The 27,493-nt window shown below is 44.1% G+C and overlaps 1 protein-coding gene across 4 annotated transcripts in view; it reads right to left on the bottom strand.

Annotated features, from left to right (window-relative positions):
• The window catches only part of KLHDC1 (kelch domain containing 1), a 28,850-nt gene extending 7,074 nt beyond the window's left edge, over window positions 1–21,776 (bottom strand). Inside the window, exons 1-10 of one of the 4 annotated variants that reach the window (XM_083515659.1) lie at window positions 21,212–21,776; window positions 17,507–17,577; window positions 15,744–15,861; window positions 14,718–14,836; window positions 13,850–13,928; window positions 13,648–13,731; window positions 5,664–5,747; window positions 4,524–4,582; window positions 2,839–2,951; window positions 1,570–1,642 (exon numbers count right to left, since the gene is read on the bottom strand). In XM_083515659.1, coding sequence (XP_083371785.1) covers window positions 1,570–1,642; window positions 2,839–2,951; window positions 4,524–4,582; window positions 5,664–5,747; window positions 13,648–13,731; window positions 13,850–13,928; window positions 14,718–14,836; window positions 15,744–15,861; window positions 17,507–17,577; window positions 21,212–21,343 — 932 coding nt within the window. In that variant the 5' untranslated portion in view covers window positions 21,344–21,776. Of the gene's footprint in view, window positions 1–1,569; window positions 1,643–2,838; window positions 2,952–4,523; window positions 4,583–5,663; window positions 5,748–13,647; window positions 13,732–13,849; window positions 13,929–14,717; window positions 14,837–15,743; window positions 15,862–17,506; window positions 17,580–20,800; window positions 20,883–21,211 lie in introns of those variants that run through there. The other 3 variants (XM_083515661.1, XM_083515662.1, XM_083515660.1) reach the window with 3 other exon arrangements.
• Window positions 21,777–27,493: the final 5,717 nt, after the last annotated feature.

Here is a 27,493-nt window from a genome sequence, read left to right as displayed (position 1 = left end):
CCTGCTCGAGGGATGGCATTGCAGGCAAGCTGCCGGCCGTCGCCATCGCCGCCCCCTCATGCGAGTGGACCTGCCCGGAGTGGTGGGCCGGGGGAGGCTCGCTCTCTGTGGGGATGTGGCCCGCACGCGCGGCCCCACTTCCTCCTGCCCAGGGCTGAGCTCCTTACCCGCGATCTCGGTCTCGCGCACGCGGATCCCACTTATTCCGAAGCTCGCGCCACTAGCCGGGGCTCTCACACCGTGCCAGGGCGAGGCGGCGCGGCCCACTGATGTCATCGCGGCTCGCCGCCGCCCTCGACTTCCCTGTTCCCTCCCCTCCTTCGGGTCGCCGTGGTTACCGAGGACTGCAAGCTGCTCGGGCGAGCGTGGGGCATTAAGTGGGAGAAGGAAAATTAAAATTAAAACTCACCTGAAGGCCGCCTCTCCGGATATGAAGCTATCTTTCGAATTTTTTAATTTTTCCCGCGGCACACCAGGCAACATCTCGCGGCACACTAGTGTGCCGCGGAACAGTGGTTGGGAAACACTGGCCTAAACCATGGTTGGGAGAATGGGACTGCCCCACAGACACAAGCACTCCTTCCTCCCTTCTGGCCTCCCTATGAGTATGTCTGCACCACTGCTAATGCTACTATTGCAATCATGGTTAACAGCAGGGTAGCAAACTCTATGTTGAGCTAACCACAGTTAACAATATTATCAGCTCACTCAGACCCTGCAGCATGGTTCATTCCAAAAAAGGAAGAGCGTGTGTGTTATGGGAGAAGAGAGAAAGGAAGGAGAGCACAAGGCTGCGGAGTTCTCTGAATATTGATTCTTAGGAGATCAAGAATGTTATGTCTACACTGAGACACAGAGTGAGAGTTCAAACTACCAAAATAACAAGTTGTTTACAAGCGTGTGTGAATCAGCACTTTGTCCCAGTGATTGCAGTGGAACGTCTTTCAAAGCAAGCATGTTTAGGAAATTGCAGTCTTAGTTCCTGTTGGCTTCAAACTATTGTTCTGAGGCCAACTTTCTCTGGATTAAAACTTTTACTTAAAAATCTTAGCAGAAATGCAAATGCACTTTGTTTAATGTTTGATTCCCTGGAGAGGACCACTACCTGCTGGTAGTTTCCAGTTAGCAGCTAGTTTTACAAGAGGCTGAGAGGCCCACCTCTCCAAAGGGGTCTGACAGACCTTCCACACAGCTCTCTTGCCTCCAAAGTATTCCTCAGGAGAACAGATTTGGCCATGGGGCCAACAGTTGCTGATCCCTGCCCAATACTGCATGGTGATGAAAGGGCACAGAAGAAGGACCCAACTACTCAAAGCATCTGGAGTGAAGGCAGGGCAAGGAGGAAGAGCAAAAGAATTAGCATGCATTTGTGCCATGGTGCAAAAAGGACAGGAAGCTTCTCCTATGTTTGATTTCACCACGACAGTGGAGGCAAGTCACTACACACACCTACACCATACACTCCACAGTCTGATAGGTGTTTTTTGCACGCCTCCCCCCCCCCCCCGGGGTCTGCGCCCTTGGTTGGGGGCTGGTTTCACCAACCCCCAGGCACGCATCTGATTGTACCTCGGTATGCTCTTTGGTAAGTATTTAAGTTGTTGCCATTTGTTTGTTGCGACATCATAAATCCAACCATCACCTGAAAATAAAGAAAGAGGAATAATTACTGCTATTTATTTTCTTTAAACACACACAACTTGACAATAAGAGACCATTTAAGTTATGCAATATATTATGTTTCGTGTTTAAACATGAAATAAATGATACTGAATATGAAAAACTAGGGCAACTGTGGACAGGACCCAAGGAGCAGCTTGTACTAACCCTATGGGCTTTTGACACCCTCCTCCTACAGAACACTGGACTTTAGGGCCATATCAGCACTACCTGCTTTTAAAATTCCCTTCCGTTACAAAAGTGGTGGCAAGGAGGGATGTTGTAACTTGAAGCCTCCTTGAGCACAGACTTGACTAGTTACATGGTTCTATGGACTGGGACCACTCTGTTTCACAAGCATTCAGCATCTCTGCTTGGGCGAGTCTTCTTCTTTTCACCACTTTTCCCATCTGTTGTGACAGGCCGCAGACTAGGCTGCGCATTTCAGACTTCTGCTGCAGAGGCAGACAATAAACTAGTCTTGGGAGGCAGGGGTACCATTTTAAAGCCCAGATATCTTCACAAGGCCTATTGGCTGGAGATGGAAATTACCCAGAACTAAAGCAGCTTAGTTAGAAGGAAAGGTGTTCTGAGAGTCTCTTTTGTGTGAAGACCTGGATAAAACTGCTTTCAATAAATAATAATAAAAAATTATCCTATGTCTGTTTAGTTAGAAGTAAGCTCTGCAGATAAATAGATTTACCCCTAAGTAACTGCAGCCGATGCGTTATAGTACTGTTTTTTAAAATGCCAAGTCTGAAACTAAAAACTAAAGGAACATTTTTAAAAAACATTCTGACACTGATTTTATCTTCAGCTGGCTGCAGTTCTTTGACTTATAAAGAAAGCCACAGCAGTTTCCTTCTGAAACATGAAATCTTCTAGACTTTGATAAAAGATGGATTGAAATATTATCTTTAAGTTTGCTTGTAGTCAGATTTGGAGCAGGGGGACAGGCGCCTGGATGGTGGCAAGTCCTTCAAGAATCATGTATGCAGAATTCTTCTGTTGGTATTGTGCCAGCAATTCATTGACAAACAAGTTTGTAATTTATCTTAGCATTCTAGTTTGTTAATCACACAAATCATTCAGCTTGAACTTGCTTCCCTCTTAGCATAGTGTACTCAATAATTTTGAATAAATAAAGTGATAACTATCAATTAATATCAAACTACTTACTTAAGGGTACATTGTCTGAACTCAGTCCACCAAACAGGAAAAGTTTACTGTCTGTCACAGATGTCAAAGTATGCCATGATCTGTCTCCTGGTTTTTCTCCATTTGTACAAATTCTAGGAAAAGCAAGCAAAAAACAAAAGGCCTACATATTTCAAGAAACAAACAAAATAATTATTGGGTGGGCAGTTTAGCATCTTTCAGGTGGGGGGGAACAACTATTTTGCGAAGTCAGCATTCACGTCAAGTGATTTGCTTACAGAGCACTTGCTTACTGCACCACTGCCAATGAGAGTCCTTCCCATGGGTAATGCTCTATTTTTCAAGTCTTTTTGCTCTTGGGAACCTCTTGTTGGGACATTCTTAAAGGTAAAGGTAAAGGGACCCCTGACCATTAGGTCCAGTCGTGGCCGACTCTGGGGTCCCGGCGCTCATCTCGCTTTATTGGCCAAGGGAGCCGGCGTACAGCTTCCGGGTCATGTGGCCAGCATGACTAAGCCGCTTCTGGCGAACCAGAGCAGCGCATGGAAACGCCGTTTACCTTCCCGCCAGAGCGGTACCTATTTATCTACTTGCACTTTGACGTGCTTTTGAACTGCTAGGTTGGCAGGAGCAGGGACTGAGCAACGGGAGCTCACCCCGTCGCGGGGATTCGAACCGCCGACCTTCTGAACGGCAAGTCCTAGGCTCTGTGGTTTGACCCACAGCGCCACCCGTGTCCCATTGGGACATTCTTAGGATCCATGAAAATCCCAAGGTCTGTCTGGGGACTCTCCTTGTCTTTCAAAACCAGGAATCCATAGCTACCAAGGAGGCAGGCTCCTAACAGAAGCACTATCTGATACTGGTGAGAAGGGGGCTACAGACCCTGTTCTCCCTAAAGGCTTTGCATGTGTAATAAATGTGTAATATGGTAATAAATTCATTGGGTCTGAGGCCCAGAACAATAAATACTACTAATTTAACATCAAACAAAATTTAAACAAAAAAAATAAAGGAGGGAATTATAGAATTCCTTCCTTCCTTCCTTCCTTCCTTCCTTCCTTCCTTCCTTCCTTTACAAAATACTGTTTTCCCAGTCATAAGAATGGATAAACGTACAGTGGTGCCTCGCAAGACGAAAAGAATCCGTTCTGTGATTCTCTTCCTCTAGCGGTTTTTTTGTCTTGCGAAGCAAGCCCATTGACGGATTAGCGGATTAGCGCTATTAGCTTTTAGCGGCTTTTAGGATCAGCTGATAAGCGGCTTAGAAAAAGGGGGGGAAGGAAAAAAAACCTGCAGGAACTCGCAAGACATTTTCGTCTTGCGAAGCAAGCCCATAGGAGATTCGTTTTGCGAAGCACCTCCAAAACGGAAAACTCTTTCGTCTAGCGAGTTTTCCGTCTTGCGAGGCATTCGTCTTGCGGGGCACCACTGTACTTCAAAGATATGTCAAACTGAGATTTCCACACAATCCAAATAAATGTTCCCCCAAACCATATTGCTGTTCACCACCCTAAAACAATTATCTAAAAAGGGCATCATTGTTATTTTAAGCATAACAAACAGCAGTTTTTAGCTCAAGCTCCCCCCAAAAAAGAAAACCAAAGGGGGGGGAGTAATGATGGGAGTATTCAGGACAAAATATACAAATACATTGAACATGAATTGTTACATACAACAGAGCTATGACATGAGGAAAAACTTACTTTCCCGACCAAACCCAGGTATCCAAATTCAAATAATGTAAATCATTCATTCTTTTTTGCTGTTAAAATAAAAAAGTTTAATTAGGAAAATATGACAATACAGAATGATTTTCAAAGGACAGCCAAGTAATAGATTCTGTCTGAGAACTCCTCAAATGGGCAAATTGCAGCTGTTTCAAGACAGATTGTGTTCTTTATGGATTAAGGCAATATTCCCTGACCTGGTAACCTCCAGATGTTCTGAACTACAACTCCCATGAACTCCACCCAGCTAACATGATCAATTTTCTGATTTCCTACCTAGCCCCCTCTCTCTAACTTAAGGCACAGTTCCGATATATTTCATTTGGTCAAGAGGAAAAGCAGGATGGTGAATAGGAAGAACTTTGGCTTCTTGTATTGAATACTGCTGGATGGAGAAAGGGAGCTCCACAGAGGAAATCCCTTTATGTCTGCTGGCTGCACTCTCATATATTTACATTATTATTCTTGATCACAGCAACTTCAAATGCAATCTGCATTTTCATAAAAAGAAGTAAGGACAGCCCTGCTGGATCTAGACCAGCATTCAGCTCCACTAACAGCCCACCAGATACATGGATGGGAAGGCCTCAAAGAGGACCTGGGTGCAACAGCGCCCTCCCCACTTAATGGGAATTGCTCCTCTGTATCCTGTCCACATAGAGATGCCTTTGGGAATCCATAAATGGCCCCAAGGGCAAGAGTTCTCTCCTGCTGATATCGGAGGCCGACTGTCTCTGGTCCTGCAGATAGCAGAAGTATAAACACACTTGTAGCCTAATCTTGCTAAACATTACATGCATACATTAGTACCAATTACAATCCAAAGTATTTTCCTTAGAAGATATATTTTGGGGAGCAGTATCTGTTGATTGAATTCAAGATGTCACTGGCAATACAACCTGCCTTTGTAGTTTTGGAACTCTGTTACTTCAGCAAAGGCTGGCTCACTTTTTAAAACACTGCAGCTCTTTTTAAAAAGGTAAATAGGCTCCCTTTCCCTCACAGCAGGCCTCACCATTTATCTTTACTTCAAAGCTGAGTGCTTTTCCCTTTCCAGCACTGACATGCTCCTTTCCCCCCGTTTTTTCATAGCGTAAACATAAAATCAGTACAAACCAAAACACGGCCTCCAAACACGTAACCTTTGTTTCCTAGGACTGTGCATGAATGTGCTGCTCGAGGCTGAGGTGGAACTCCATTCTGCAAGCAAACACAAAAGAAGTACTGCTGTGATTCTTAGGACTGCTGTATTGTGTCTGAGCCAGGACTGCCTTTGAAGGTGGTTTAGAAACTTCAGTTGCTGCAGAACGAATTGACTGTCTACATTCTGGTATGGACCGGAAAGTCAATCCTGTCTGTGAGTTTCTGGGGCCAATTTAAAAATTGTTGTGGTAACCTAAATCCCTAAAATTTTGGGATCAGGTTATCGGCTTCGCCCATATGATTTTTGCCTGCACATTAAGATCTGCATTGAAGGTCCTACGTGGATATGGATATCTTACCACTGGTAAGATCAATAAAGTTGCCTAGCACAAGAAGACAGGATGGGCACTGTGATAGGAATTTTATGGTCTTAAGTATATAGTAATGTTCATAACTGCACACACATAGATCAACACAGGAAAGCCAACCTGGAACCATTTTGATTCCTAAACTGAGCAAATGTTTCTCTGCATGGTAAAAAAATGGAAAAGCCTCCCCATTGTCTCTTCCTCTCAAATCCTGTCTCAAAGATATGAATAAGGTGTGAGCCTGTGACCTGGCCCAGGAAATAAGTATTTTAGCACTACAAAAGAATGGCCAGGCTCCCCAGAAATCCAATCAAGCAACTTGCCAGACAGGAGATAAACTGGGACAGGAGAAAAACAACATTTAAATTTCTGTGATGTAGGTGGGATGTATCTGAGGGGTGGTCTTAGGTTACACCCCTTCTGTGATGTAGGCATAATGTTTCTGGGGGTGGTCTTGATCTAGAGGATGGGAATTTCAAAAGTCTTTATAAGGCCTGGCAGGCCATTGTTCTGGGTCCTCTTCCTCTCCTGCGTGTGAGGGGAGTACCCTGTTGCAACAGATCAATAAAGATCAAGCTTACTAGCTGCTTTGCTTCTCAATATTCTCTGGTTGGCCTCTGTTATTTTCTCCTACCAATAGGGAACCTATGTAAGGACTCTATATGGGCTCTTGGATACCCCATAAGGGAAAAGGGCATATTTTTATTTACAACAGATGGCGACCACGCACGAAGGGACTTTTGGTTACCCAGATTCTGGAAGCGAGGAAGGACTGGTTATCCAGCGCGCACCAGGCAGTTTGCCAGGAGGAATAACCAGTCTTCCATCGGTCCCAGGGTCTGGCAATAACTGGAGTTTCAGCGGGGCTAACCAGAGGAAGCAAAGCTTGATCAGGCCGGCCTTAAACAACCAGTCAAGAGATCGTGGGATCACCAGGAACAGCGCATGCGGAAGTGAGTATTAAGTAGGAAACACGGGTAGTGGGTTGGGGTCTCTAAACCACAGCAACCAAAATTATTGTAATTCTTCCTTTTCCCTTCAAATCTAAAATTTCTACTTTTTTCCTCATCTAAAAATTGCCTTCTCCTTTCTGTCCCCTCAATCTCAACACCAGCCCTAGCCCTTCGGAGTATGCCCAGGCAAAAGTTGTGTGTGACTTCTTTCATTTCCCTTCTACAGTCTATATGCCGACCTATTCCTTCGGAGTTTTGCCCAGAAAAAGGTTGTGCTTTTTCTTCTGTACTGAAAACTATTTAACTCTCAGGTGTAGCCGCACCTCTGCCATGGCGATCTTTGTTAGAGATGACCTGTGAGCAGAGAAAGCAAGGGCACCTGATTCCTTTCCTTCTTTGTCATTTCTGAGTCCCAATCTGGCACTGCGCTATGCAAGCGTCCAGTAGGGAACTCTCAGGTTAGATTGTAAGAGGCAGGAGGTTGCTGTGGGCTCCCTGGCTGAGTAATGACCAAAGGGGGGGGGTTTGAGATCGCTGACCGCACTGTTAGCTTAGTAGCCAGGAAAGGCCAACAGCTGTACCAGCCTAGTAAGTCAGGCCAGACGAACGGCGGTGTGTCACAGTACTAATTCTCGGAGTTGTCCAAATTGAGTGTACTGTGGGTTATTTATTGTGTTTCCTGAGAAGTGGGGATAAAACCCCGACTGCAGTATAAAAGTAAAAGCTAGCGCCATTAAAATTCTTAAAATGGGTGCACCTCAATCAAAAGAAATGAACCCACAGACTCCTGATGGGAAAGAAGCCCAGTTGGTGCTTACTTCCCGCCTGGACTCTAACAGTCCCCTTCAATTTGTGTTTAAGAAACGTTTTTCCTGTGTTTAAATTGTACTTAGACAACATCCAGCAGCTGCTTATCTTAAATGTACCATCTAAAATAAAAATGCAAGCTTGCTCCAAGTTCTAAATCTAAGGAAGCCATGTTGAACCTTATCAGTCTTAAACAAGACAAAAATTGAGAATGAAGTGTGCAAATGTTTGTTAAAGAGGCTCTAAAAGAGAGTTTTTCTCCCAAGTGGTAAAATCCTGTATACGTGCTACTTGTGTTCTGAAAGGAGGATTACCCCACCTCCTTTCTCTAGTTTCAGTGGGGAGGGTGATTTTAAGTCTAATGGTAAATGATGTTGTGTTGTAACTTTTGAGTTTGTGACTACACCTGTGTTCCAGTCTAAGTTAACCTAATGTTTCTGCTGCAAAAGCCTAGTTGAGCCAACTGCTCTCTCAAGCTAAAATGCAGTGTATGTATTTCATTAAGCATATGCCTATGAAAGTATGGTGTTCCTTCTAAGAAAAATATGTGAGTCCAGTTTTAACTTTGATCTGGTTGGACAGAAGAGTTATTGTAAGGCTCCTGATATCAGTCTCTATAAGACGTCCTGGCCTCTTTTCTTAGAAAATGCCCCCCCTTGTTTCATTCTGTCTCTTTCAGGTTTTTTCCCCTTCTCCTTCTTATTCTGTGCCAGGTAAATTTACTCCCGAGTAAGCTTCCTTTAAAGGAAACTGCAGGGGGGGGGCATAGATTAGGCTTACTATTCCTCTGCAAGTTCAGGAAAAATTGTTTACTTTTGTATTCCTTTTAAATCAAATCTATGGCTTTTTTAACTATGCTTTATAAGAGATCCTCTCCCTATCTTAGGAAAAATGTTCACTTCAGTCTTTAAAGATAATTTATCTAGGAACTTTCACTCTTTAGTCTAAGGAAGTAAACACTCACTCAAACTAGCTTCAAGATCTGCTAAAAGGGTTGGGTACTTTTATTTTCCTCTTCCTTAGTACATGATAGGCGCATGGCTTGTGGTCTCTTCCCCAGTTGTGTCTGTGTACATAAGTATGTGTGTGTTTCTGGTAGTACAAATCTTGCTATGAACCCTGTATTTTAGGGTTGGACTAGATGACCCAGGTCCCTTTCAACTTTCCCAATTTGTGGCTGATGAGTTGAAATCCAGCCCAGATTTGCTCTTTGTTTTTAAAGGTGAGAGATGAATGTGTGTGTTTCTGGTAGTACAAATCTTGCTATGAACCCTGTATTTTAGGGTTGGACTAGATGACCCCAGGTCCCTTTCAACTTTCCCAATTGTGGCTGATGAGTTGAAATTCAGCCCAGATTTGCTCTTTGTTTTTTAAAAGGTGAGAGGTGAAAGCCATGATGTTTGAAGCAGAACTGGTGATATCAGGCATTTAAGTGATTACAGTGTTTATCATTTTGTCTATTATTTACAAAAATCAGACTTAAAAGACTACTCAAAGTTTAAGCACATAAAAATTCATATAGTTAAGTAGAATTAGCCTTGACCATGACTGAGAATGTTAAAATAAATAAATAAATAAAAATCCTATGAATTCTAACTCTCTGGCCATTTTTACTCATAAATAAGAGAGCGGTTGATTGTTCCGCGAATGGCCAGAGGGATATTAGCCCTTTCCTGTACATAAAGGAAGCAGTCTCGTTTGCTTGGGCTGAAATTGCTAGCTTTGGTGAATACTTAAATTGCTGAGTTTCTCTTTTTTGTTTTAAAAATCTAACCCTATTTTAAAAATCTACTCCTTACCTTTCCCTTCCTTATTCTAATTTAGCCAAAGGATGCAACATTTTCAATAGTATAAAAGGTTTGCTGAGACATGAACTCTGCACATGCACAGAGGCTAGATCAGCTAAAGAAGAGAGAGGGAGGAAGGGGGGAACTGTAAGGGGGGAGAGGAGGTTTCTTCCAAATCAAAAGAAAACTTGGAACCATCAGGGAAATCACCCTTAATGTGTTTTGCTCCAGGGGCTACTTAAGACAATAGAGTTAAGTACTGGACATGCCAAATTCTTTTCACAGGTAAATATCAAAGCACTCCCACTGTGAGTTCCTCTCTTGAGCAGTTTCTCCCCGTGTGTGTGTGTGTGTGTGTGTGTGTGTGTGTGTGTGTATGCCTATGCATTTTAGGAACAGCATTTCCTGACAAACCTCTCACATGAAATAATTTTCCCTTTCAACAGGTGTGTATATGCCTATGCATTTTAGGAACAGCATTTCCTGACAGACCTCTCACATGAAATAATTTTCCCTTTTAACAGAGTGTCCCTTCTTTTCTCCCACAGCACAAATGATAATGAGGGGATGCAAACAGTGATTTAAATACTCTATAAAAAGTAATTGCATTTGTTTTCCTTTTGTCTTTCTTCCCTTAAAGCCAAACAGTCACTTTCTTTCTGTTCAGCAAAACAAGTCTGAATCCCTGCTATATTAGTTGATTTCCTTCTATCTCTTTGTGGCTTTGACATTTTTTTTAGGTTACAAATAATCTGTTTTCGTTTATTAAGTTCGTTTTATCAGTTCTTCCATTATATATATATGAAATTAATCAAAGCACAATCAAACATTGTTTGTGGAATGGTATTTGTTTACCTTTTTGCCTGAGCATTTCTTATTAATTCTGTCATTTTGGCTAGTGCAAGGTACTTGCACAACTTTAAATTGCCATTCATTTTTTCTTGGAATTAACTCATTTCCCAGTATTAACATTACAGCTGATGTTGTCACATCAACAAACACTATTTTATTTTCATTTGGGATGTTAGAATGCCAAAACAGATTACTTCAGGTTACTTATTGTGTGCCTTAGCATTTATTTATTTTTGGTTCCTCATAGCTCATTTTGTGTGTGTGTGTTCTACTTTGGGGACATGTTCATCACATGTTGAAAGTCAGTTTCATGAAGTTCTTTTATCAGATAGCACATGGTGAATTTAAAGGTTTTTTCCCCCCATTGTTTTCCCATTTTTTTCAGTCTAGTAGTAATCTGCGTGGTTTTGATAATATATTTAATAATAATTCTTTTCTAAATCTGATGTCCTTGTGTCAAGTTTGTTTTCATCTGATTGGTAATCTAATTTTTTGCTTTCTTTTGTATTTTTTAACCTTTGTATTTTTTTACAGTTCTCTTTCTATACATGTGGAGTATGAAAAGAACAACAACAACAAAAACTAAGTGAAGGAAAGCAAACAAACTTAGCAGATAATAACAGTAATTATATGGAAATGTGATAATAAATAATAATAAATAATAAATTTTATTTATATCCTGCCCTCCCCAGCCGAAGCTGGGCTCAGGGCGGCTAACAACAATCAAAATAGTCCAATAATGATAATGAATAAAATGTTTAATCCACTAAGATTGTTATTATTTGCAGCTTCCCATGGAAACTGGAGGACATCCTTTTTGCCTTTTGCCCCTTCCTTCCCCTTCTAACTGTGTGTTTAAGTCTCCCCAAAACCCTGCCCCCTTACAGGATATCACTTCTACAGATGTGCAATGATGAAAAGCAGCAACAACCCCTCAACTCACAAGACCTGCAACACCAGAGTTTTCAAAGTGCCCACAGTTATCTCTTTCAAAGGCTATAGACTGACGGGGGGGGGGGCTGACAAAGGGGGGAGGAGTTGAATTGCAAGGACATTTTTTCACTTGAACCTCAAGCCTCTGCTCCAGGATTCAAAAGATACATACGTAAAAGATCACAATTGGGTCAAGATATGCAACAGATATTTAATTATTTTGTTTTGTATTATGTGTTATTATGTAAGAATGTTGAAATGTGTCTGACAGTGTGATTTCCACAAAGGGGGGCAATTTTATTGTGTGTAACTGTTTTTATGTTTAATGTCTTATTGCTTACACATCAATGGAGAATTCTCATGCATTTTATACTTTCTACTAGCTCACACTATTGTGTAGTCCAATGTTTAGATCAATTTATAACCACATTGTCCCACCTGGCACTATGCCAATCTTCCCTATCCATTTTAAAATGTGTTAAACCTCGCTTTGCCAAGGACAAACTTCTGGATCCATAAAACACCAGGTACATGAAGGTGGATATGCTTTGGTTTAGCAGGAATGATCCCTTATAGACTTAAATTGACTTATTTGGACAAAGTGCCCTTTTTAAGAATGGTTTTCTTTTAACAGATTGGTTTGAAGACTTGAGAACCATGGGGCAAGATAAATTCAAATTGGACTCAGTTTGAATTGGGCAAGTGTATCCAGGCTGCAATTAGCTTTTTGGTCCTTTAAGTGCAAGTGAGCAGCTTCCCATGACCACAGCCTATAATAAAATCCCATAGCTAAAGGCCAAGGCGAAGACCTCTCCCTCACGAGATGCCCAAACCTGTGCCAGCTATGGTGAATGCCAGGCAACATGGTTAAATGAAAGCCCTGAGGGGATTCAACAGACAGGATGTGTTGCTGTAGCACTATGTCAGTGTGAGACCACAGAAGAGCTACCTTGACACCTGAGAACACAAAAATGGCGGGGGGGAAGCAAACTGCACTTTTCAGTCATTAGTGGACCTTACCTTCCTGCTAAGTGTAAAGCATAGACAACTATTGAGTAAATGGTCTCTCCCAAAGTGTTAGAATGCCACAAGTAATTTAGTAGCAAGACGCAACATGTGTTATTTTTATATGATGTATTTATACAAACACATCCATTTACAACATACGATATTATTTGTGGGGCAAAAATTTTTAAGAAAAATACTAGCCCCAAAGGGGGGAATAATGTGATAGGAATTTTATGGTCTTAAGTATATAGTAATGTTCATAACTGCACACACATAGATCAACACAGGAAAGCCAACCTGGAACCATTTTGATTCCTAAACTGAGCAAATGTTTCTCTGCATGGTAAAAAAATGGAAAAGCCTCCCCATTGTCTCTTCCTCTCAAATCCTGTCTCAAAGATATGAATAAGGTGTGAGCCTGTGACCTGGCCCAGGAAATAAGTATTTTAGCACTACAAAAGAATGGCCAGGCTCCCCAGAAATCCAATCAAGCAACTTGCCAGACAGGAGATAAACTGGGACAGGAGAAAAACAACATTTAAATTTCTGTGATGTAGGTGGGATGTATCTGAGGGGTGGTCTTAGGTTACACCCCTTCTGTGATGTAGGCATAATGTTTCTGGGGGTGGTCTTGATCTAGAGGATGGGAATTTCAAAAGTCTTTATAAGGCCTGGCAGGCCATTGTTCTGGGTCCTCTTCCTCTCCTGCGTGTGAGGGGAGTACCCTGTTGCAACAGATCAATAAAGATCAAGCTTACTAGCTGCTTTGCTTCTCAATATTCTCTGGTTGGCCTCTGTTATTTTCTCCTACCAATAGGGAACCTATGTAAGGACTCTATATGGGCTCTTGGATACCCCATAAGGGAAAAGGGCATATTTTTATTTACAACAGCACCCTGTCTAGGTTCACCTATGATGTCTCTTCTGTGTGGATTGCATTGGCCTCTTCAGTTCAGGCATTCAAACTGGCCTCAAAACCAGTTTGGTTCACTGCTGTCGTCTCCTAAGACTGCAATAGGTTTTTATTTCTTAGAAATACTTTAAAATGTCTGTGTTTGCAGATTTGTTTTTTTACTATGGTAGGGCATTACCCTTAAAAGCAGCCTAGAAATACTTCGATAAATAAATGATTCAGAATATTCATATCAATCCAAGAGCATAAGGAAAGATATGTGAGATTGTGTTTGGAAAGCCTCTGGAGGACAACGAAACATGACAACAAAAAATCCAGAGTTCAAGTAGCACTTACTTTAATTTTTGGCTGATACCAAGTTTGCGTAGTTGTATCAAAAACATGAACGTCATTGTGCCATCCCCAGAATATCCGTTCTCCCTGAAAGAAAAGAAGAAGTGAAACAGTAGGTGAGAAGGAATAAAAGACGATAAAACCACTGCTAATATTCCTTCCAACACAGGGTCCTCTTTATTTGAAACTGTAACAGATCTCTTACCCAATATGCATCATGAACATCAAAACAGTCACTCAGCTCACTCTGCTTTCTACAGCCATAGCCACCAAAATAGATGAGCCTTTTAAAAAAATCAGAATTAAAATTTACAAATTAATTCCTGCCATTAGATCGAAGAGATCAGATGCCCCAATTTACCGTATTTTTTGCACCATAACACTCACTTTTTTCCTCCTAGAAAGTAAGGGGAAATGTCTGTGCGTGTTATGGAGGAAATGCCTACGGGTGGCATGCCTACGGATTTTCCTCCTCTGAAAACTACGTGTGTGTAATGGTCGGGTGCGTGTTATAGAGCGAAAAATACGGTAATTCCTCTAGAGCAGCCTTCCCTAACCTGTTGCCTTCTACACCTTTTTGACTACAACTCACACACCTAGAAGGCAACAGGTTAGAGAAGGCAGCTCTATAGTTCTTTTGACACCTGCAATCATCTTGTTTCAATTCTCCTTGTGTGTGAAACCTTCCCACCCTCCAGTGTGCAAGGAACTACTGGAGCAAGGCATTTAAGAGTAAAAGGACTTATCTGTGCTACCAAAATGCAGATCAATCAGCAGAGAAAAACTCAAATATGCATTCATGTTTTAATCATCTAATATTTCTAAGTCAGTGAACCACTGTCATTTAACAAGGTTTTAATATTGCCTTGGGCTCTAATCCTATCCAGTATCATGCCTCACACATAATTTGCAGGCTGTCGACATCAGCGCAATTCTCATTTTATAAGTGAAGGAACAGAAGCACAAGTGAATTAAGGGAAGACAAAGGTCATCAAGCCACACAGAATTACAACCTGGTCTCTTCACCAGCTTAATGCCACCTCCCCATTTGTGAAATCGCCCATGACAATTACCTGTCTTTATACACCCAGCAGGCAAGTTTGTCACGTGGCGTAGGAGGCTGCCCTTTAAAGTCTGTGATTTTTTTCCACAAATAGGTTCCATTTCTTGTTCGCAAATTAACATAATAGAGCTTAAAAGGAAATTAAGACACTTTCAACACACAGCAATATTCTGGAAAAAATGAAGTGCCAACTGGCAAAAGCGGTGTCTGGAGAGAACAACCAGTAATATTTAGTCCTTTATAGTTTTAATAGAAAAGGCTTAAAATCTTCTTCCTCCACTTCCTCACTGCTAATAATGAGCAGCACTTCTCATTGCAGGGGGCTTCCGTATTCTAATTTTAACTGTTGAAAGTCAGACTGTCCTTAACCTTTTCCACAACAGCAACATAAATTCCAAAGAAATAAAAGGAAGCAGAAAGGCTTAACCTCTCAATTGGTGTTTGGTCACAGCTTCTACTAAAATTAATTACTGTGAAGCCCCATCATAAAGAGTTATAGAATCTAGTTACTCCACAGAATCTAGTCAAGATCAGTTCCTAAACATCGGTGTCAAGCAGAGTCCCTCTGACATCAAAGGGCAGCTCTGCAGGCTTCTATAAATTTTGAATGGCAGCATAACAAACAGGTCATCAAATTTACACTGGCATGAATGAGTTGCTGCCCTTCTTTTGGTAGCAGCATAACATGCACAGAACTGCAAAACAAATTACACACACCCAGTCAGGCTGCTTCTCAAACATAAGCGCCTGCATCACATGGCAAATCATTATGGAAATAAGGAGGAGGGTTAAAAGAGTGTGTGTGTGTGTGTGTGTGTGTGTGTGTGTGTGTGTGTGATAGGTTCTGCGGTTCAAATACTTGGGCATACCCTAAGGTTGTTCTTCTGGTTCTAGCCTGTTACATCCGTGTGAAAATAAAATCAAAACATAATGTTAAGATTTCTTGAACAGTTTAATTCTCATTACTATACTATTTCATCCTTAACATGCTTAGTAATTCTATCCGAAAGTTTCTAAAAAGAAAGGAACCCTTTACCCGATTGCTGTATCCTTTGTCATCATATCCTCCAAAGATGTACAGCTTTCCATTAACAGATGCTCCGCAACTTCCAGACATGGATGGAGGCAATTCACCTTCCATCAGATGCATCGACCTGTAAATCAGCGAGCATAAGAAATCCCATAATTTGACCCACAGATTCAGGAGTAAATTCCTTCAGGAGCCCTCATGGGAAGCGATTCATGAATGAAATATGTAATGAAATACAGGTAGTAGTTAGCGAAGGGTAGACTGAGGCTGGTTGGGCAGTGCCCCATTTGCCCTAATGGACCAGACCCCACTGGTGCCATCCCTAGACACAACCTACTATTGGCATGTATCTCTGTCTCAAGAGACAATGGAGTGTGCCTCTGGGGATGAAGTCAAACTGCTGTGTTAGGAGCATCAAAGGGACCTCCCTTGGATGCAAGCCTGGGCAGTGTGTATGGAGGTCCTGGGATGGCCAGATGATGATGATAATAATAATAATAATAATAATAATAATAATAATAATTTTTATTTATACCCCGCCCACCCCAGCCAAGGCTGGGCTCAGGGCGGCTAACAAGCAATAATAAAAACAAGTTGAATAAATACAACTTAAAAACAAGATTAAAATACAACATTAAAATACTGAAACATTAAACAACTCTGTCTTACAGGCCCTGCGGAAAGGAATCAGATCCTACAGGGCCCTGGTCTCATGAGACAGAGCGTTCCACCAGGCCGGGGCCAGTGTGGAAAAGGCCCTGGCTCTGGTTGAAGCCTTCTCTTCGCCTTGCTACAGTCCAAAGAAAAGCAGAGCAATACGTTCAGGCCAACCGTCTTATGGACTCCTCTCCAGATTTGTGTAAGGTTTACTCTTTAACCTTTTCTTCTCCTGAAGATATCACACAAGGCAGCAGAGGTTTAGGGTCAGAGTTTTCCTTCTCTTAGATGGGCTACATTCCCATGCTGCTCCTCACTTCCCTCTACAGCAGGGGTCAGCAAACTTTTTCAGCAGGGGGCCGGTCCACTGTCCCTCAGACCATGTGGGGGGCCGGACTATATTTGGGGGGGGGATGATGCAAGAGCCCCACGAGCCCCGGTGACTGCTTACCTGTGTCTTGTGAGCGGCAGGGGCAGGCGGCGATGGCAGGGCGACGATGAGCAGTGTGCAAACAAAGCCCAGCCCCCTTCCTCCTCTAGGCAGGGTGGGGAGAAGCCAGGAGGAGGGAGGGAGGAGGCGTCGCCGCCGCTGCCATGAGAGGGAGAGGGAAAGAACACGCACACTGGCGATCCATGTGATGATTCCCGGACCATCCGCAGGCCGGATCCAGAAGGCAATTGGGCCTGATCCGACCTGCGGACCTTAGTTTGCCGACCCATGCTCTACACTACAGCATATGCAGAAACTGCCTTCTTGACTATTGGACCCACTGTTGGTCTCTTCTGCTCAATCCGCCAGAGCCTGCCTTTGCTTGCAGAGGAAGTCCCTCACCCATCAGCTACCCTCACCCGTTTTGGCCGGCCTGTCAAAGCCACTCCTGGGGTGTGTCCACTGTCACATGCTGAAAGCCTCCAGGACTAGTCGCAGCAATACAATAAAAAGGAAGGAGAAATACTGATACCTATTTTCCAGCACATATTATGCAGAAAGTCCATGAAAATCCATGGGATTTACTTTTACCCAGGGAATTTAGGATCATGCCTTTTGAAACTTATGAAGGCTTGTGATATAAAGTCCTTGTTAAAAATTGTCAGCAAATAATATGACTTACCATATTCCACTGTCAATTTCATAGATCCACAGCTCATCGTTAGGTAAATAAACTTCATTTTCTTCAATTGACTAACCAAAATAAGAAAGAAAATCACAGGCATACAAATGTTTCATCAGGGTCACTGGAAATCTTCCTTTTTACTAACAAGCTACTTTTCATTTCCAATTATAGCTTCTCATCAAGTGATTTGGATTGTGGAAGCAGTGCTGTAATAATGGACACTCATGGAATTATCTTCCTGTATATAGGAGTTTTGCTAGCTACCTAAGATCCACTCTGCTCAGAGTTCCACCAAGGTCTCTTGGGAAATTAAATTAAGTCTGGTTCAGCAGCAAATGGGAAGCAGGGAAATCAAGGCACTCAACAGTATTGTTAAAAGCAATGTAATAAAGAAATTCCTATTTTGAAAAGTTGCTCATCGTGAAAAGTATTAGTGGTGATCATGACTTTCGGGAAGTATTAGGCATTAAAACCAACCACCATAAACTGGGATATTTAATGCCTAATCTCATGGCACACGGCAATCAGGATTCTGGAGCTAGAGATGTGGAGACTATGCCACTCATGTGGAATTATTTTGTACTAAAATCATTGTAAGATCTTTGTGCCTGAACAAAGGCAGGGAAAGGCAGACTAGCCATAGCAAGGCACAACCTTCTCCCGTACTCCCATAGATCTCAGCAAAAGGTCAGCCACTGCTCTTTCTGCGCTGATCTTCTGTGATCATTTAGCTGCACACAAATGGCGTATTTGGGAGGACGTGCACGTGTGATATCCATGCAGAACCAAGAACTGTACAGTGGTGCCTCGCAAGACGAAAATAATTCGTTCCGCGAGTCTTTTCGTCTTGCGATGTTTTTCGTCTTGCGAAGCACGGTCCGTCGCAACTGTGCCTCTTCAAGTGGCTTTTTTAAAAAAGCGCAAGACGTTTTCGTCTTGCGAAGCAAGCCCATAGGGAAATTCGTCTAGCGAAGTAACGCAAAAACAGAAAACCCTTTCGTCTAGCGAGTTTTTCGTCTTGCGAGGCATTTGTCTTGCGGGGCACCACTGTATTTGTGAAACTAAAATGGCATCCCTCCAGTTTGCTAGCAAAGCCAGAGGAGAGAAATCACAACCAGAATCAATCATCCAGCTAATGGCACTGTAAATAATTATTTGAATGATGAAGGTTTGCATATGAGAAGTGGAGGTTGCTGCCAGAGGTCCCTGGCTAATGCTCCTGTGGCTTCCTGCAACTGTTATTCAGAAGCATGGAGGCAGAGCACAGCTATCAGGGCTATTATCCTCCAGGAATATGTCCAATCCTCTTCTAAAGCCACTCAGGACCATCTTGGCTGTGAATCCTGGAAGACTTGCACCCATGCCATGCAGGCATGTTTGTGCTGGCTGGGGCTGACAAGGTAGGACAGTGGTACCTTGGTTCTCAAACTTAATCCATTCCAGAAGCCTGTTCCAAAACCAAAGCGTTCCAAAAACAAGGTGCGCTTTCCCATAGAAAGTAATGCAAAAGGGATTCATCCTTTCCAGACTTTTAAAAACAACCCCCATAACATCAATTTAACATGGATTTTATTATCTAACGAGACCACGGATCCATAAAATTAAAGCAATAAACAATGTACTGCAGTCACTCACTCACTCACTCACTCACTCAATCAATCAATCGCTGAACTGTCACAAAAACAAAGAGAGCCACAAAAACAAAAATGCAAAATAAATAGCAAAAACAGATAGACCTCAGCATAACACTAAAAACGGAAGAGTGGCACTCAAAACAGAAGCGTAAAACTCAAATCATCAGCATAACACTCAAAACAAAAGCATAACACTCAAAACAGAGCACATTTGGCTTCCACAAAAAGTTTGCAAACCGGAACACTTCTGGGTTTGCTGTGTTTGGGTTCCAAGTTGTTTGAGTACCAAGGCATTTGAGAACCAAGGTATAACAGATTGAGGTTGAATCCTGACAAGACAGAAGTGCTGTTTTTGGGGGACAGGAGGCGGGCAGGTGTGGAGGATTCCCTGGTCCTGAATGGGGTAACTGTGCCCCTGAAGGACCAGGTGCGCAGCCTGGAAGTCATTTTGGACTCACAGCTGTCCATGGAGGCGCAGGTCAAATCTGTGTCCAGGGCAGCTGTCTACCAGCTCCATCTGGTACGCAGGCTGAGACCCTATCTGCCTGCAGACTGTCTCGCCAGAGTGGTGCATGCTCTGGTTATCTCCCGCTTGGACTACTGCAATGCACTCTATGTGGGGCTACCTTTGAAGGTGACTCGGAAACTACAACTAATCCAGAATGCGGCAGCCGGACTGGTGACTGGGACCATATAAGACCGGTCTTGAAAGACCTACATTGGCTCCCAGTACGTTTCCGAGCACAATTCAAAGTGTTGGAGCTGACCTTTAAAGCCCTAAACGGCCTCGGTCCAGTATACCTGAAGGAGCGTCTCCACCCCCATCGTTCTGCCCGGACACTGAGGTCCAGCGCTGAGGGCCTTCTGGCGGTTCCCTCTCTGCAAGAAGTGAGGTTACAGGGAACCAGGCAGAGGGCCTTCTCGGTAGTCGCGCCTGCCCTGTGGAACGCCCTCCCACCAGATGTCAAAGCAATAAACAACTACCTGACATTCAGAAGACATCTTAAGGCAGCCCTGTTCAGGGAAGTTTTTAACGTGTGAAATCTTAGTGTATTTTTGGTTTCTATGGAAGCCGCCCAGTGTGGCTGGGGAGGCCCAGCCAGATGGGCGGGGTAGAAATAATATATTATTATTATTGTTGTTGTTGTTGTTGTTGTTGTTGTTATTACCACTGTAGCCCAAAACATCTGGAGGGCATCAGGTTGGGGAAGGCCACCCAATGCTATGGCTCCAACAAGGCTGGGACAATTTACCTGCAAGGTTGCCTCACCCCATAATTGCCCACCCAGCAGCTTCAATCGACAGAACTGGCACTGTTACAGGTGTCCCATGAGATCTGTTCCACATTTGTAATAATTTCATTTTCTCGTGTGGCGGCACCTACGCTTTGGAACTCCCTGCCTATTGACATCAAGCAGGGGTACACCACACTGCCCTTTCCCATGCCTGCTAAAATCATTCATTTACACAAGCCCGCCCAGATGTTGTCTTCGAGTTTCCATGTTTTAAGACGACTGCCATTTCAGCTTTCGGAAAGTTTTTAACCAAGGTTAACTTTTCTTGCTGACAATTTGTACTGTTTTATTATTATATTTTGTAAACCGCTTTGAGGTTTTGTGTGCCCCCCCCCCCCCACAACCAAGCGGTGTTTGAATCTTATGAAATGAAATGTTATTGGCGAAAGAGGGCGAGTGGCGGGGAACCAAGTCGCCCTTTTATTTATTGAATTTATACACCGCTCTAGAACAGAAGGTCTCCTCAGGGCAGGGGGCGGGAAAATAGGCCGGCCGCCGCGCCTCGAAAAACCACCGACCAATAGGCGACGTCGCTTAGGTAATCGACGGCCCCTCTCTCCAATCCCGCTTCACCTCTACCTCCAAACCCCCACCCCTCCGGGGCCTCTCGCCCTGTTATGCTTTCCCGCCCATTTTGCTCTCCTCAGCGAGCGCCCGAGTGGGCGGAGCCAGCGCCCCTTCGCCTCACGGAGTTGTTTTGTTGTCGGCCGCCCGGAGCCTCCCGCCGCCGCCGCCGCCCCGCTTCTCCGCCGCCTCCCTCGCCCCTTCCTTACCACGTATCCCCCCCACACGTAGAGGCAGCCGCCGTCCACCACGGCGCAGTGCCCGCTCCGCTCCTCGGCCACGGAGAACTCCTGAAGCGGGGGGGAAGCGGCGGCAGCAGGAGTCGCCGCCGCCGCCGCCATCTTGACGCGGGGTGAAAAGGCAGGCTGCCGTCGCCCCGCGTCGTCCCCTCAGCAACCGCGCGACGCCCGACCGCTCGGAACGCGGGCCTGGCTCGGGAGCGCGGCGCCGTTGGCCTTGGGGAGGGGAGACGTCGCGGAGCCGCTTCTTCCGCCGCCGCCTCCTCTCTCCCTTGGCGAGGATGCGCAGGACTCGCCTCGCGCCAACCGCCCCGAGCGCCGTTTGAGGGGGAAAGGCGGAGTACGCCGGGGAGGGCGGGGGAAGAGAAGAAGAATAAATATCAATAAACGGACGGGCTGGCGTCTTCGTTATTGTCTGCTCGTAAAAAGGCGCTGTGATAAGGCAAATCCCATGTCCTTGGAAAGGAAAACGAAATGGCCTCTGGCGCGGCCGCGTTGGAAATACCGGCGCCATGGCGGTCGCCTCATCTGAAAAAGGGCATCGCGGGGTTGGGAATGTTGGCTATTTGCAGTTTAGTTGCGCTGCAGAAAGCTTGCTGGGGAGACCACACATTACAAGTATAGCAGGAACCCCCCCACACCCCAATCATTCTGTTTGTACAAACTTCACACACTACATACGCCACATTTCTGTTATAAATTCATAGAAAATCAACCATACATCGGATTTGCACAGTTCCATTTTTATTTTACTCCATATGACAAGGACTATCAAAGGGGGTTGGCTTGGTTCTGGTCAGCCATAATCCCTTCACCATCCCAGCACATCCACAGGAGCCCTGCCCAGTTGCTATGCCAACCCTGATGATCCCAGACAGAAGACAATCAAGATCACAAAGAACTTGCATATGGGAGTGGATTCAGCATGGACTGAAACAAAGGACAATGATCAGATCTTCCCTCTGGGGGCAGGAAACTGCCAACTCCCTTTTGTCTCCTGGAAGTGACTCATGGGCAGGGGGAAAGGAGGAACCAGCCAGGTGACAAGACACTCAGGTTACCACCACAACTCCTCCCTCAACCCCTCCTTTCTGTAATGTATGCATGATGTTTCTGGGGGTGGGCTTGACCTGGAGGATGGGAATTTCAAAAGTTTTTATAAGGTCTGGCACACCATCTTTCTGGGTCTTTCTTCTCTCCTGCAAGTGAGGGGAGCACCCTGTTGCAACAGTTCAATAAAGGCCAAGCCTACAGGCTGCTGTTTTGCTCCAAGTTATCCTGGTTGGTGTCTTTGTTTTTGTCCAAGGGAGCCCTCGGATTTTTCCGGTAACACAAGGAACTCAAAAATAACTTTAACAAGGTTTTAATAAAAAAAGCAAAAACTCCTTTTACACTAAATATATCAACAAACATGACCCAACCACCAACCCATCCCCCAGGGTACTGAGAGAGCTAGGTGCTGCTCTTTATTTATATACTACAGTGGTACCTTGGGTTACATACGCTTCAGGTTACATACAGTTCAGGTTACAGACTCCGCTAACCCAGAAATAGTGCTTCAGGTTAAGAACTTTGCTTCAGGTTGAGAACAGAAATCGTGGTCCGGTGGTGCGGCAGCAGCAGGAGGCCCCATTAGCTAAAGTGGTGCTTCAGGTTAAGAACAGATTCAGGTTAAGAACGAATTAAGTACTTAACCTGAGGTACCACTGTATACCCAATTGCTGACACAGCTTAATTAACACAATTTAGCAGCACCTGCTACACTGTTTCACAGCTGTAAAAATGGGTCTTGTTATTTGCTCTGGCCCTTAAAGAAATTTACATCTTGTGGAACAATAATGAACTTTCACATTTAAAGAGACCATTCAACAGGGAAAAGGGCCAGAAAAGGGAAACCCAAAAGAACCGAGGGGCTGGAGCGGCTTCCCTATGAAGAAAGGGTTCAACGTTTGAAGCTTTTTCGTTCAGATTGAAAATAGCGAATAAGAGGCAACATGATAGAAGTTAATGAAGTAACACATGGAAAGGGCATTATTTTATGAAAACCAAGTACAGTACAGTGGTACCTCGGGTTACATACGCTTCAGGTTACAGACTCCACTAACCCAGCAATAGTGCTTCAGATTAAGAACTTTGCTTCAGGATGAGAACAGAAATCGTGCTTTGGCAGGAGGCCCCATTAGCTAAAGTGGTACCTCAGGTTAAGAACAGTTTCAGGTTAAGAACCGACTTCCGGAACGAATTTAAGTACTTAACCCGGGGTACCACTGTAACTTTTTAGTTTTTTTTTTAAGTAAGCAGTATATCATCATCATCATCAAACCTTTATTGGCATCACAAACATTCAGAATAAATAGGCCAGTGCGATCTCGTTGCCATTTCAACAGTACAGTCGTTTGCCAAATGGAAGAAGAGGAGTGCGATCTATTTCAAAGCAGTATATAAATCTTGTTAAATAAATAACCCGGTGTCCAGTAAGGGTTACTCATCATCCTGGGGAAAAGTGGAAGCGTTCTGTCCTGGACAGGTGGTTCAATGTCTTTATAAATGACTTGGATGAAGGAGTTTAGGGGATGCTCATCCTTCGGCAATCACTTAAAGCCGAGTAAAATTGTCTTCCATGAGTCTGTAAGCGACCATGGAGGCCAAGTCTGGATACACATGTCCTTCCACAGTGGAGACATTGGTTTCTGGGCAGGAGTTGATCACAGTGAGGGTTTGCCAAGCGTGCCTTCCTCTTAGCACGTTTCGTCCTGAGGATGCTCATCCAATTTGCAGGTGACAGCGAACTGGGAGGGGTAGCTAATGCCGCAGAAGACAGAATCAGAATTCAAAATGAGAACACATCGGAGAACCTGGCACAAGCTAACAATGAATTTCAATAGGGACAAATGTCAGGTTCTGCACTTAGGAAGGAAAAACCCCAAATATAGGATGGGGGACACCTGTCTTACTAGCAGTACAGCAGTACCTCTGGTTGTGAATGGGATCTGTTCCGGAGCCCCGTTCACAAAATGAGCAGAACGTGACTCGCGTCTGCACGGGTCGCGATTCGTCACTTTTGTGTGTGTGCGTGCCATCATTTTGAGCATCTGCGCATGCGCGAGTGGTGAAACCCGGAAGTAACCCTTTCTGGTACTTCCGGGTCGCTGCGGGACGCAACCTGAAAAGATTTAACCCGAGGCAAACGTAACGAGGTATGACTGTACATGTGAAAAGGATCTAGAAGTCTTGGTGGACCATAAGCTGAACATGAGTCAACAGTGTGATGCAGCAGCAAAAAAAGCTAGTGCTATTCTAGGCTGCATCCACAGAAGTCTAGTGTCCAGATCAAGGGAAGGAATAGTCCCACTCTATTCTGCCTTGGTCAGACCACACCTGGAATACTGTGTCCAATGTTGGGCGCCACAATTTGAGAAGGATGTTGACAAGCTGGAAGGTGTGCAGAGGAGGGCGACCAAGACGATCAAGGGTCTGGAAACCAAGCCTTGGGAGCAGTGGTTTTTTTTTGGGGGGACGGACGCACACACAGTGCCGGATTTACGTGTAAGCTAAATAAGCTATTGCTTAGGGCCCCACTCTCTTGGGGGCCCCAAAAAAATTAAAGCAAAAAAACCCTGGATGTGCATTCCAAAATATAAGATAAAAAACATAAATTAAAACCTACATACAGCAACAGTGGCAAATGGCTTTAGATACCTATTACAGTAGGACCATAAATTACAGTGGTGCCTCGCAAGACGAAATTAATTCGTTCCGCAAGTCTCTTCGTCTTGCGAGTTTTTCGTCTTGCGATGCACGGTTTCCCATAGGAATGCATTGAAAATCAATTAATGCGTTCCTAGGGAAACCGCCTTCAGACCAGGTCCGGGGACAGTCTGTCCCCGAACCTCTTCTGAAGGCTGGGGGGGGGGACAAGGGCTTTTCTTCCCACCCCCAGCATTTTAAAAAACCCTGGGACAGCGGAGGACTTCTCCGCTGTCCGGGGCGATCTTAAAATGCTGGCGGGCCTTCAGAAGGTGTTCCCGCCCCCCCGCCCCGCTTCGGAGCAGCGTTCCGAAGCGGGGCGGCTGGGGCAGGTGTTCCCGCCCCCCCGCCCCGCTTCGGAGCAGCGTTCCGAAGCGGGGCGGTGGGGGCATGTGTTCCCGCCCCCCCGCCCGGCTTCGCAGCAGCGCTCCGGAGCCCGGCGGCGGGGACAGGTGTTCCCGCCCCCCCGCCCCGCTTCGGAGCAGCGTTCCGAAGCGGGGCGGCGGGGGCAGGTGTTCCCGCCCCCCCGCCCCGCTTCGGAGCAGCGTTCCGAAGCCGGGCGGTGGGGGCAGGTGTTCCCTCCCCCCCGCCCGGCTTCGGAGCACCGGGAGAAGCGATCTCCCCGCAGCCCCTTGCTTCAAAAGAGGTCCGGGGGCAGTGGGAAGCGCTTCCCGCTGTCCCCGGACCTGGGGCTGCGGGGAGAAGATCGCTTCTCCCCGCTGCCCCTTGCTTCAAAAGAGAAGACCCTCTGTCCCTGGGGCAAGCTTCGTTTTGCGAAGCAAGCCCATAGGGAAATTCGTCTTGCGAGGCAACTCGAAAACGAAAAAACCTTTCGTTTTGCGAGTTTTTCGTCTCGCGAGGCGTTCGTCTTGCGGGGTACCACTGTATCATATAGCATATACTCAACACAAAAAATAGTGACAATTTGTTGTTGGCAAAGGACAGCTGGACATATTAAGGGCCCTATTACCTTCAGTAGCTGAGGGCCTCATCAAACCTAAATCTAGCCCTGCCCATACCCCTAAACATTTTGTGAATCTTTGTACTTTTGTCCATTTACTGTATTCCCACATTTCAAATGCTAGAAAAAGAAGTTCAAACTAAACTGACTATAAGCTTAACACGAGTTTGTGAGCTGAATTAAAAACAGCAAGGTGGAGGTCATTTCTGCATTGGATCTACTTGTGAGTAAGCACTGTGTCACGCTACTGGCTGTCACTTCTTACCAGTTATAAAACATTAAATTACATTTAGTGTTTTAGAGCTGCCATAGGCCAGAGAGAGCTGGTACATTCCCAGCAGCATTATTTGACTCCCATGCTTTACAGTAGCATAGCCAGGCCATTGTTGTGTCTAGTTCAGTATTGTCTGCACCAGGGGTGCCCAAACTTTTTTCAGTCAGATTCACTTATTTTTTCAAAAAAAAATTATTGGTTTTCACATTATTATAAACAAACACACACATAAGACAAACAAACATAAATCATAGCCTTATTAAAAATTACACTTATTAACATTGTTAAGTGACTTCCTCGCATCACCTTGGTTGAACTTCATTGCATATCCTTTTAACGGTTTTACAAATCAGTTCTTATAAAACTTAACTTAAACATTAACATCATTAAATCTTCATAAAGAGGGTCAGATTTGGTGAAGTGAATATGCGTGAGGGCCGACCAAAGTTATTAAGCTTTTTTTTAGGACTGAAGTTGTAAGTTGCTGAGCTTTTTAATACAATTCTACCCCAAAATTGTTTGATCCTCTCTCCCTCTTTCTTTTTTCCTTTCTCCTCCTGTGATGAGGCTGCATTTTAATATTTTAATATTTTAATCTTGTTCTTTAAGTTGTATTTCAATCAACTCGTTTTTGTAATTGTTTGTTAGTCGCCCTGAGCCCGGTCTTGCCTGGGGAGGGCAGGGTATAAATAAAATTTATTATTATTATTATTATTATTTTAGAAAGCCACAGGGGCCGGGTAAAAATGGGTTTTGGGGGCCGAATTAAGACCCTGAAATGGACTTTGGACATGCCTGGTCTACACTGATTGATAGCTGCTCTCCATCTAGTCCAACCCCCTGCAATGCAGAAGTCCCAACGAAAGCATCCATGACTTGTGTGCTGCTCGTTCAGAGAATCATAGAATTGTAAAGTAGAAAGGGGTCCCCCCAGGGTCATCTAGTCTAACCCCCCCTTGCAATGAAAGGAATCGACTAAAGGACTCAGCAGCAACAACAACAGATGCAGATCTTGGAAATGCACATATTTTTTGCACCGGACGATGCTGACTTCCCTTTTATTTTTATTATTATTATTATTTATTTTATTATTTTTATTTTATATTTATTTATTTATATTTATATTATATTTATATTATATATATATTATATTATATATATATTATATTATATATATATTATATATAGTATATTATATATTTATTATATATAGTATATTATATTTATATTATATTTATATTATATTTATATTATTTATATTTATTATATT

This window comes from Podarcis liolepis (genome assembly GCF_965112155.1).
Source record: "Podarcis liolepis genome assembly, chromosome: 1".
Taxonomy (NCBI): Eukaryota; Metazoa; Chordata; class Lepidosauria; order Squamata; family Lacertidae; genus Podarcis; species Podarcis liolepis.
This window is presented reverse-complemented; position numbering and strand designations above follow the sequence as displayed.